The 12,631-nt window shown below is 38.5% G+C and overlaps 1 protein-coding gene across 1 annotated transcript in view; it reads right to left on the minus strand.

The window, feature by feature from the left end:
- The window catches only part of LOC141753125 (transcriptional regulator ATRX-like), a 30,621-nt gene that overhangs the window by 12,358 nt on the left and 5,632 nt on the right, over window positions 1-12,631 (minus strand). The window contains exons 8-13 of the mRNA XM_074611497.1: window positions 11,000-11,067; window positions 9,093-10,894; window positions 6,524-6,590; window positions 1,263-1,411; window positions 871-1,044; window positions 680-782 (exon numbers count right to left, since the gene is read on the minus strand). Coding sequence (XP_074467598.1) covers window positions 680-782; window positions 871-1,044; window positions 1,263-1,411; window positions 6,524-6,590; window positions 9,093-10,894; window positions 11,000-11,067 — 2,363 coding nt within the window. The remainder of the gene's footprint in view (window positions 1-679; window positions 783-870; window positions 1,045-1,262; window positions 1,412-6,523; window positions 6,591-9,092; window positions 10,895-10,999; window positions 11,068-12,631) is intronic.

Genomic DNA, 12,631 nt, shown 5'->3' on the forward strand with positions numbered 1-12,631 from the left:
GCCCAACAACACAGGACTTTTATCCAGGAGACCGCTGTTCGTGTCCTGTGCTTTGCGTTTCACTTTACTATAAGCTGATTTGTTCCTGTCCCGTGTTCACAACGTCAAGTCACATTTCCACTGTAAAAACTATTTTTTCCTAAACCTAACTAAGTGGAGTTTTTTTTTGTTATGCCTAAACCTAAGTGAGTGTTTTTGTTTAATTCACAACATTAAGCACGTGTTTACTGCCACCAAAAAGTAAGAGGTCTGACAAAGCTCCAGTATATGACGAGTTGGGATGAGAATGCGTTGATTATCCTGGTGTTTTGTTGTTGATGTTGGGTGTTGTGAGTGAAGGCCGACAATACTTTATGTCCATGTGTTCTTCATATTACTTTATCTCTTAAAGCCAGATTGTGTAACTTTTGAAAGAAGACGTAGCACGTTCATTCTCTTACAAATGAAACGTTGAGTTCATAACCATTAAACTCCACCCTTACTCAATTCAACACAGTCAGGGGTTTTACTGCCTCACTTGGTCTGGTATGACCAGTAGGTGGCTGATGTTGGTAGACTTCAGATAGATATTGCTGCATAACAGACATCGCTGAGTCAGTCTGCTGACTTTGTAACCCTACTCTACTTGAGGTACGGTTACTGTTCTTGATGTTATCAGTGACAGCTGAAATGAATGTACCTTTTAAGTCCGTCTTCACCGCCTTCATCCTCTGACTGACTCAGCTCCTCGCTCATCCCAACATTCTCCGGCTCTGTCTCGTCACCATCACTTTCACCATCAGCTTGACAGAAATCAAAATCAGACATTAGAGCACAGTAGGTACTTCCTGTTCCTGACAGGTCAGTTTCTAATGTTAGACGTATCCTTACAGCTCAGGTGTTTGCTGCGGTCTCTTTTCTTTATCTCCTGCTTTCCTGCTTCACTCTCTGCCACGGCCTCGTCACTTGGCGCTCCCTCTAAGGTTAGTTTGTGGCGGAGAAGATGGTGCCTGAAGTTGGGCCCATCAGATGTGGTGTCAGATGAGTCTGAAGCCAAGTTTTCCCCTGCAGCAGAGATATTAATTTTATAATTTCGCCCCTTTTAAAACCCACGAAAGGCACCTTTACAATTGCCACAACTTTGGTTGTAAAGTACAAAATATCTAATTCTACTATTGGTCAATAGGAATGAAACTGGAAAAGAATACTTGTGCTTATAAAAAAGATGCACAAGTGGAAAGCTAAGAATGTGCTACTTAAAAAAAAAAAAAAAAAAGACTTACCATTTTCATCCGTTTCATTATCCTCATTTCCTTGTTTGCCCTCCTCATCCTCCGACTCAGATTCATCCTCTGTCTCCTCATCCGAAGAGATATCATCGCCCGAGGAGTAGTTGGCTTTGATTTGGGCCAATAGCATTTTCTTAGCGATTCTTTCAAAAGTAGAAAAGAAGGAAAAGGTACCTGAAGTTCATTTCATGATCAGTAACATCGTCTTCAGCTGGATATTGTTATACTTTAAGGCAAAATCACAATCAGTTGGACTTCAATATTTAACAAAAATAATTCTTTAAGGGCTGGTTATGTGCCAATAGTCCTTGAGCTGAGAAATTAATTATAAATATGGACAGACATCTTTAGTGAGTCAATCCAAATTCAGTTGTTCAATCGACATGTGTCAGTAATAGTCTTGAACTGATGTGCTCGTATAAAGTCAAGTCACATACAAATTACACTGCCACATCACTGGAAGACATGCATTAAAAATAATAGCAGAAAACATAAAAATGATACAGAGACATTTTTAAGAGTAAGAATTTATTACAACAAGTTTTCTTCACAGAAAAAAAACAGAAAACATATTCTTAGTTTATTCTCTTTTGGGGAAAGAGTATTTGTTTTGTTTTGATTGTTTTTTTTACTTGTTCGAGCCTGACAGCCACTAAAATAGAAAATAAAAAGGACATTGATCTGTAGTTCATCCAATCGTGACTTGCAGTCAAAGAGCTACAGGCTTTTTGGACACAATCTGAGAGCTGACTGGAAAGCATCATGCTCCTCTGGTACTACCAGCCAATTACTATTATTGTGTTAAAGACAAGAGAAAGACATGTGGGACACAAACACCAAATAACTAACAAAGTCTATACATAAATATTTACTCAGAATGAAACGTAATTTCAAATGTTATTAACCCCTTTTTACTCCAGTGGAGCATGAAGTTTCAAGAATGAGGAAATTATGCACATAATCGGATACAGTTCATGTTTTCAAAATGTAAAAAGTGTATGGTTTAAATACCATATTGTGTTTTGACCACTCATTAATACATGCAAGTAGTTACCCTCTTAAACCCCTTCTACATCTACCTGCGTTCAACGCGCATTTCCCAACACAGGGCTGACAGGTAGATACATATGATAACTGAGAGTGAAAGAGTTTACATGGGTCTGTCGAGTTTGTCAACTCTCTGGTCAGTGATCCGTCCCGCGTTCACCCTTTCTCACCGAGCAACCTGCATTACACGCGCAGGTCCGATCCTGATTTCAAAGTGTGGTTGTCAATGCAGGTCACTGGAGATAGGATAACAGTCATTTTTGAATGTCCAATGAGAGGTTCATTGTAAAAGATGTGTCACTGTATAGCAATGCCAGACACCAGCAGCAGTAACAGGCCAGAGCCTTGGAGCTCATTTGACATGCTTCAACTGGGAAAAAGGACGAAACAGAAAAACACTGAAGAAAATTAACATACTGCCACACATGACTTTGGCATTATCGCCAATGGTAATCGCATGCTGTGTGGATTTCAATGGTATAACACAGTACTTTTAATGTTTTAGCCCACTAACTACAAACAATGTAAACTTTACATTTCTGCTGACCATTTTTCTAACGATAAAGTTGTGCTATCACTACAGCTGAAGACAGACTTTTAAAGGAAAAAAAAAACGGGTTGGTGCCGATAGGAGGCTACAATATCCCAGATTTAAGTGACTGTTGCCTAACAGCACCGCATTCACTGCTGTGCTGTCAGAAAATCCGACCTGGAAAAAACATAAGAAACAAACATGGATGTCATTAAAGGCACAATGTGTATTTGGTCGCTTTTTGCATAAATAGTTGTTGTTTCACAGCCCACTCTCAATTCTCAGATATACAACATCCCCATTGACATTTGAAAGCCCTGACCCGGAAGGCTTTTTAACACAAATTGTTTTTATCTGCATTCACCTGTCAAGCAGGGTTTAAGTCTCCGCAAGGTTAAATACGGTACAAATTCATTCTTTGGTTTTAAAAGCTACAGTATGCTTTAGAAAAAATGGTCAGCAGTAATGTATACTCTGTGTATAGAAAGTGGGGTAAAACATACAAAAACACTGGTGCAGTTTCGATTAACACTGTTGACAGTGAGGACTATAAATTATTTGGATTAACTAGCACTTTGTCACTGGAAAAAATGTTTTCAAATGTCATCCCTCAGTGCTTTGAGCATGGATGCATCATAATAACTGGATATATTGTTCCATGATGTGGCCATTCTTTCCAATTACAGCTGCTTACTGGGCACACATAAAACACAAACACGACTGAGGCTTTCCCTGGCCGACTGCCCACACATGAATGGCAAAAAAGTATTCATGACATTTTTTGGCACCTTTGGCGAAATGGAAATACAAGTAATCTTTGAATGCATGTGACAATAGATTTTCTTCATTGTTTTACGACTGCATCTTCAGTAACGTTATGAATGCGGAAGAGTTTTTCTAGGTCAGAGTATGTCACATGACCTCTAATTTCGACACCAGTCTCTGCACAAACCCTGTGCTGTTCCTCGGGGCATGGCCTTGAGCAGCAAACACAAAGTTTCATCCACATTCATTGTACTAAGGTGGTGTCAGAAATGTCAAATATCTGAAAAACTCAGCAGATAAAACCAAGAATGTGTGCAGAGCTAGATACTACTGGTGGTACAGTAGTGGAAAAATGTCTTTGTAATTTGATACCAACCCTTTAAGAGAATCTCTGTAAAAGCAGCACTGTCAGAGACACAAAATGACTCTTTACAAGTAGAACAATTTTTTTTAATAGGGGACAAAGGAAAAATCTCAGCCCTCTAATTAGTGCTGCACCCTCTTAATCGATTAGTCGACTAATCGGTTGTTCTGGTCTCAGTCCACTAAGATTTCTATAATCGATTAGTTGTTTTTTATGCTTTTTTCAAGCTGAATTACTTATTTCCAAGAAACTAAAGGGCACTTCCCTGATAAATACAAGATTTAAAGTGGTGCTATTGTGTGATTCTTTGTGGAGAAACTCCGTTTCACAGATCTGTTGATTAAATCAACTAATTGATTAGTCAACCAAATCATATGCGTTAGTCGACTAAGAATGTCTTTCATCGAGGACAGCCCTACCTGTAATCACTACTATATATTTCATATATGCAAAAGTACATGTTCCCAACCTCCAAAAGCACATTGGCCAGGTGTATCTGTATTTCAAATATTATAACACTAAAAGATACAGACATATAGTGTTTAAAGGGAAGAGTAGCAGCAAAATACCAATAAATACCATTGATCGACAGGACAGCTGAACAGCAGCTCCACCCATCACAGCCCTAATATTTAGACTGGGACTAATATCATCTAGTCAGAGATAATTTGGGTAAACATCGCCTGGTTCTCAAGTTTATAATGTTGTACTTGAGACCTTTGACAGTCATTAAAAACCAGTAATACACTACATGTGTCAGATGTATGCTCTGAAATAATTCAACGGTACAAATGAACACCTTGAGGCACCAGTGAGTGTCAATCTGTTGTAAAGCCTGCTCTGAACTACATTAGGTGTGATTGTGGGAGTGTCAGGGGCCCAGAAGGACTGTTATTTGTAGTTTCTGGTGAACTGCAGTGATAAACGTTTGTGAAAAGGCGATATTCTCGACTCCAGAGCTAGTAGCTTGCGTGTGAACTAGAAGAGAGACTACATACCAGGCGTATTATGTCACAATAAAATGTATTATTCATTATGGTAACCAAGTGTAAATACCAGAGCCTTGATGTTGATGCCTTAAATATACCACTGCAAAGCACCATTTAAAAATAAAATAAGGAATGTCAATTGAAATGCACCTCAAATCGTATCTACTGCGATCGACCGTTAGTGTAGGCGTCTACCATGATTTGCATATTATAAAACTTGACATCATTGGAAAGAAAATGTAACAATTGTTTATGGTGTTTGCGTGAGGCTTTGGGTGTTTATTACCAGAAACAGTTTTTAGGCTTACAAATTTTCTGTCAGTTGGACAGTGAAAGTAGCCCTATAACAAAATCCTGAGATTTACAGATGTTCATGATACCATCATTATAGTCTTTTTAAAAACAAAGTAATAAATCAGACTCTAAAATAATGTATCAACACTGGCATCAAATACAAGCCCATTCATGAAAACGCAGCCATAAGTAAAGCTCAAGTCATGTGTGATAGAAGAATTTCTAAATATATTCTGTGGAAAGAATTAACAAGGGAACAGGAAGGAAATTTAACTTTTGTGCCTAAAAGAACTCTAAAAGCTGAATAACATAAAGCTAAATTGCATTTACAGAGCCAGCCATTGTATAATATCTTAAATACTTTCGCCATCTTCAAATAAATAGGGCAAAATGAAATTGTCACATGATAACTTACCATGTAGGGTTAATATTAAAACATAATATCAAAAAGATAGTTTTATACATTCTTACAACTTTTGGTTGATTGAAAAAAAAAAAAAACTTCATAATTTTATTTTTGAAATGTAAATGTGTGCAGATAATCTGTCAGGCATGTTTCTAACTTTAAACTTCACCTGTAAATAGCAATTAAGGTAACACTGCTGCTCAACAGTTCTTTGTGCATTCTGTTATAACTCAGATGAGCAGACGGACGTTCAAAACTTTCTAAAAACTATGCTCAAATACTGTCATTGAAAACAGGTTGAGCTGTAAGGCAACATAAGTTTCATTCATTGTTCAACTGTATGCTCAGACATCTGTGGGTCAACTGCAAGGTTTCCCCTTTTTATCAGCATATTATGCTGGGAAAATATTACAAGTATGGTTTAAGATCCAATATTAATAATAAAATCTTTACGTAAAATGTATCTCTAGCATTTACATGTATACTGGGTTGCACACTAAATAAAACAGACAAGCATTCTATGTGTGTTCTGCATTAACAAAATGTAAAGCAATATAATTTAAGTAAAATAAAAACACAGACAAGCACAGTATGTTGCTTATCATTCACAAGCCTGTTGTAGGCAGGTTCAGTCTCAGTGTATCATAATGTGGGCCATGTACAGTGTACTTCTAGGATGGGTATTTGATTGCTGGGGCTCGGCTGCAGCTACGTTTTGGTCTCGTTTGAATAGACTGCAACTGAGTCTTAATGACATGGGTGTTGCTAGCTTTTGCACGGATTTTGGGCTTCGCAGTTGCCTTCCTTCCACACCTAGGGTGTTTCACAAACTCTACATCCGGTCTTTTTGAACCATACCTATTTTCGGGATCATCATCATCATCATCTTCTGCTGCCCACGAGGGCCCAGATTGCTCCTCATCTCCTACGAAAACAAAACATTTAGAGACATAAATTGCTGTGTTGTTTCAGGAGAGAAATCACATCCATTATCAAAGAACAGGTGAACTGTGAGCTGCATTACACCAACATGCCAAGAGACATTTTGACTTGTCATAGCAGGAAAGGCACGGGTGGAACTAACAACAATAATTACGGCACATTAACAGCAATTATTGTATTACAATGATCCACAACAATACCATATGTCTGCCAAGAGCTGTACTCAACACCTTAAATAGCCCATGAGGGTGTGTATGTTAAATGTATTATTAATAGGGCTGTCAATTGATCAAAATATTTAATCGCGATTAATCGTATGATTGTCCATGATTAATCGCACATTTTTTCATCTGTTCAAAATGTACCTTAAAGGGAGATTTGTCAAGTATTTAATACTCTTATCAACATGGGAGGGGACAAATATGATTGCTGTATGCAAATGTATGTATATATTTATTATTGGAAATCAATTAACAACACAAAAACAATGACAAATATTGTCCAGAAACCCTCACAGGTACTGCATTTAGCATAAGAAATATGCTCAAATCATAACATGGTAAACTCAAGCCCAACAGGCAACAACAGCTGTCAGTGTGTCAGTGTGCTGACTTGACTATGACTTGCCCAAAACTACATGTGATTATCATAAAGTAAGCATGTCTGTAAAGGAGAGACTCGTGGGTACCCATAGAACCCATTTTCATTCACATATCTTGAGGTCAGAGACCCCTTTGAAAATGGCCATGACAGTTTTTCCTCGCCAAAATTTAGTGCCAGTTTGGGGCACCTATGCAGCAGTTCAGTATGACATAGTTGGTACCAATGGTTATTAGCTATTATCGTGTTAGCTTTGTTAGCCCTAATTATCAAGGATTCTGATACAATCACATATATCTGCTTATAAATTGATTTTCATCTTGATTAGACAACATGCAGCTAGGGCTGGGCAATATATCGATATTATATCGATATCGCGATATGAGATAAGATACCGTCTTATATATAGACATCGTAATATCGTGATAAAGTGTTGTCTTTTCCTGGTTTTAAAGGCTGCATTAAAGTGATGGAATTTTCTGAATTTACCAGACTGTTCAAGCTGTTCTATTATTTGCCTTTTACACTTAAGGCTGGCCCACACTAAAATATTTTTCAAATCTTAATAGATTTAAAAAATGTGAGAGACCCCACACGTTATGTTAAATTTAACAGTTTTATTCCTATAGTGGGTGGAGAGCAACGATTTGGCAAAAACAGCACACCACACACTAACAGATTCATTCATGAACAACAAGAGTCCCAACAAAAAAAAAAGGAAATTTCGCGACATCTCTCGTGATCAAACGTGACTTTAGTGTAAACAAACATGGCGGACGACGGGCAGGAAGAATTATTTATGTTAGTTTTTGCTGTACTTTGTACTGAAAATTCACGAAGGATAGATGGATTAAGTCACGGAGACATGTTGAATAAACACTTGCGTTGTTGCCACAAATTACCAAGTTGGTCCTCCATTTCTGAGTCCATTTTACCATTACTTTACGCTACGCGTTTTGCATTAGCTCATGCATTAGCCTCTGCCTGTCCTTCCTTCTTCAGTCAGCTTGGTTCTCAATTGGCTATCGTTCTTTCCAACATAACTACCTCTGTCCTTGGGGTTCCCCACACACAAAAGGATATCTGATCGTAAATGTTGAACAAGTTTAATATTTACGATTTGAGATGGGTGCGACCAGGATGATCTCCCGGGGATGTAAAAGACACACTTAACCTACCTCACACCCGTCAAAATTCGGAGCTTTGCTGACAATTGTCAGAAGGGGGAATCGGGCCCAAAATCGCCTCGTAGTGTGTGCCCGGCTTTAGTCATTATATCCACATTACTGATGATTATTTATCAAAAATCTCATTGTGTAAATATTTTGTAAAAGCACCAATAGTCAACCCTACAACATTATGGCAATATCGATGTCAAGGTATTAGGTCTAAAATATTGTGATATTTGATTTTCTCCATATCTCCCAGCCCTAAATGCAGCTAGCACTCATAAGCATAGGCTAATGATTAATAATGATAGTCACAGTGATCATCACAGTCCAGTAAATCCAATGGGGAGCAGGAGCTAGCATTAGCCATTTAGCTTTCCACTAGTAATTTTGCAACCTAGCAATCTACTTCTAATAACCATTGACACATCTCACTAACCCTGACAGATGTACTGCTCTTAAAACCTTTGGCTCAATCTTATAAATACTGTCTGTGAATTCCATCTTGTGGTAATATGTGAATAATGTCTGTTGTGTTAGTTGTGTCTCATGTGATATTGTTTTAAATTTTTTAATGTTACTGACACTTGTACTGAGCTTACCCACCCTGCTGTACCGGAAGCAAATTCCAACAACTTTGGTCGTGTGGTCATTAATAAATGATTGAAGATATACTGTAGATTTAGATGTATAATAATAATAAATATAAGACTCACCTGATGATTGGTGGAATGTTGCTGGCCCCAGTAAGGCCACATCTTCAGTGATTGGTTTCATCTTCTGATCACTTCCTTCACTCCCAAAGTCGTTGTCGTCTTCATCATCATCAGCTTTGTCTTCGCTTGATGAGGGTGACAATTCTCTTGCTTTCCGACGGGATTTAGCCTTAGACTTTCCAGCCTGTATCCTGCCCTGCTTTCTAGCCACACCTTCATTCTCTCTTTTGACGAGTGGAGACTTCCCTATTGGCCGCAGCGTATTCAAGTGTTGTGTTTTCTTCTGCGAGTCCTGATCATCACTAGAGGAATCTGTCCCACTTTCCCGTCGAGATTTTACTCTTCTGTCACTCGAGTCAGACTCCGGGGAGCGGTCCAGCATCTTGCGTTTGCGGCGCATCTTCTCCGGTGACATCGGGGTGTTCTTAGTGAGCCAAAAGAGACATTTCTTGGCCACCTTAGGCGACCCTTTTCCACCATTCTCATCACTCTGGGGTTCGTCAGAGCTTTGTGTCACAGCTGCTCGCTCAAGCAGAGCTGCAGGGACTTCATCTGAGTCAGAGTCGTCTCTTGCTCTGCTCGGACTTTGTTCTTCAGTGTTTTTGGCTGGTGCTGTGCTGGAGGTTTCCTCAGGGTCAGAGTCGCTGTCACTGTCTGCTGCCGAATGAGACGTTTTGGCCTTGACATCACTTGGTCGACGCAATGGTGTTGTTTTCACGCGAGGAGAGCGTCTATTGCCTTGTTCCTCTTCTGGGTGGAGAGATGCACTAGAGTTGTCATTGCTCATCTTGCTTTCAGCTGTAGCACTTACGCCTGTCTCTTCAGCTTCAGATACATCCTTTCCCTCTGATTTCTCATCGTCTATGTCGATGTCCTCCTCCTCCTCCTTTGGGGAATCAGAGGATGGCTCCTGCTCCATTGGTACAGGTGTAAGTTTTACTACTAGTTTTTTAGTCATGTTCACCCCGCTTTCCAAAGGCTTCAGGGCAATCTTTTGTGCCCTCGGTCTGCCTTCATGTGAATCTGAATCCATGTTTTTCCCAGGGCATGCATGTGCAGTTCTCCCATCCGTGTAGCCCTTGGAGTCAGAATCATAATCTTCCAAATGTTCAGCTGCCAATTTCTGCAAGTCACTCAAGCACCTTTCATTAGCGATAGCTGGCTCTGTGTCTGCATCCGTTGCAGGTTGTGCATTAAAGTCATCACTAAAGAACCTTTCCCAACAGCTCATGACATCCAAGTCAGTGAATTCCTCCTTCAGGCTATCCTCGAGTGCTGCAAGTGATTTTCGCAAACCTTTAACTACTGACAAAAAAGAGTTCAGGTACAGTTTGCGAACAGCAGGTGCTTGTTTGTTCGCTGTCACAGTGTGGATGAAATTGACAAATGTCCGGTTTAAGATGTTTGTTGAGTCCACTAAATGTTTGACCTTTTTGGTAACCTCCTTGGAAATCTGCAGTGTGTTATAGTTGAACACCACACTGCCATCCATACCAGTGTGATCCCATTTATCCATAGGAATGTTTTGTGCCGAGTGTGGCAACATGTGGTAAAGAGATTTGTCCGGCCCTACTCGGTTCCTCCTGCGCTGCTGATACCACAGATTCTCCATGTTCTCCAGGACACTGTCACAGGCCATCACCAGGTCAAAAAGGGGCTCCGGGCTACACACATAGCAGTACCATTTGCTTTCCAAGATGCCGGACAGCTCCTTCCTTCCTAAATTTCTTAGAATACACTTCTTACAGAAGGCATTACTACAGAAGTCACAACAGATCAAGTTGCCTCCTTCAGCACACCATCTGCACAAGGGGGAAAAAAAGATAATAAATACACTTGATAAAAGCTTAGTACAAAGAACAAGATATTTATACTTCAGTTAAAATATGAAATACAACAAATCCAACCTGCATTGCTCATCCATTCCATCTCCATCCTTACTGATGTCATCACTTGAATAATACTTGTAGCAAGACTGAAAAAACAAAACATTTAATGGAAGAGTTATAGACAGTTTGGACAAAAGGTATATTAGAAACATACAACACATCAATGTACTCCAAATTCCATAAGGAATATCATAAATATGTTAAATTCTATGTATATTCTTGTTAGCAATGATTAAATATTTCTGCTGGCTCGTTGTTTTGGTTTGTTTTGATGTTTTTTGTATCATTTAATTTCTTAAAATGTTTGATTTTCAATAATATCTAACTCATCACATCAGTCAAACAGTTGTGTTGTTGACAGACAGACTTAGCTCAGTATACGTATGTACAGTATTACCCATTTGAATATGAAAGGACAATGACTTTAGTTTGCATAATATCAATATTTTGCCATTACGTTCAATGACACACTCAAAAGTGATAAATAAAATCGCTTATAAAATTGCACATCCAAATTCTGGGTGGCTGAGGGATTACGATAATTTCAAAAGATGTATAAAATTCATCTTATTGTACACTGTATACTCTATTACTGTGGAGGGTACATTTTAATACAGAAAACTGGGACAGACTTGTTAAGTTTCATTCATCACTCATGAGTTTTTTTTTAAATTTATTTTAACTGTTTTATACAGTTGTATGTCTCACATTTGCGTTAACAGAATCAAGCCAGTCTGCACTTTAACCCATGGTTTATACCAGTACATAAGTTCATAATTATAGGTACAACTCAAGCGCTATCCTCTTCCTTTGTGCCGTAAGTTGAGCCTTCGTTTTTCCAGGAGATTACGTTCCGGTGGCAGTAAGGGTGTAAGAAAATAACGATACACTTGAGTATCGCAATACTATGTTTTGTGATACTGTATCGATTCTCCAAAACCACCGTATCAATTTTTAATTAATAGATTAAATGCAAAGATTTGAGGCAGACAGGCTCATTTTGTGTTGTGTTTAAACCCCGACTGCTAGATAGCAGTGTTGTAATCTATCTTCAGCCATTTGACTCTTCCATTCCAACGTAACAACATGAACTGAGGCAGGAAGTAGCGCATGTTTGTTTTTTTTAAACTCAGATTTGGGTGTAAGAAAATATTGAAAATAACGAGTATTGCGTTATTATGATTCTGTATCGATTCTCAAAAACACTAGCGATTTTTAATTGATAGTTTACATGCAAAGATTAACTCAGTCAATACTACAACTACTTATTTAATTTGCAAAGATATGCATCCTCAGTGTATGTTCCCTCTCAAAGTAGTGCTATGATGTTGGATGTTACAGGGAGTGTGATAAATGCAGATCCCACTCTTCTTATTGCATAAAAAAGTAAACTTTTTCTTACTCCGATTTAATGCATATGGTGGTGTGTTCTTTTACTATTACAGTTTTCCTAAAATGAGATTTTAAAATATCACAATATATATAGCCTTGCTCACAATATCACAACATATTGAATCGTAACCAATGTATCATGATACGTATCCTATTGTCAGATTCTTGCCAATACACAGCCCTAGGTGGCAGACAGAATTGCCACTGAATTATGCCACTTTAAAAGGTCACACAAAATTTAGGAATTTTATCTGATAT

Source organism: Sebastes fasciatus, chromosome 16 (genome assembly GCF_043250625.1).
Source record: "Sebastes fasciatus isolate fSebFas1 chromosome 16, fSebFas1.pri, whole genome shotgun sequence".
Classification (NCBI taxonomy): domain Eukaryota; kingdom Metazoa; phylum Chordata; class Actinopteri; order Perciformes; family Sebastidae; genus Sebastes; species Sebastes fasciatus.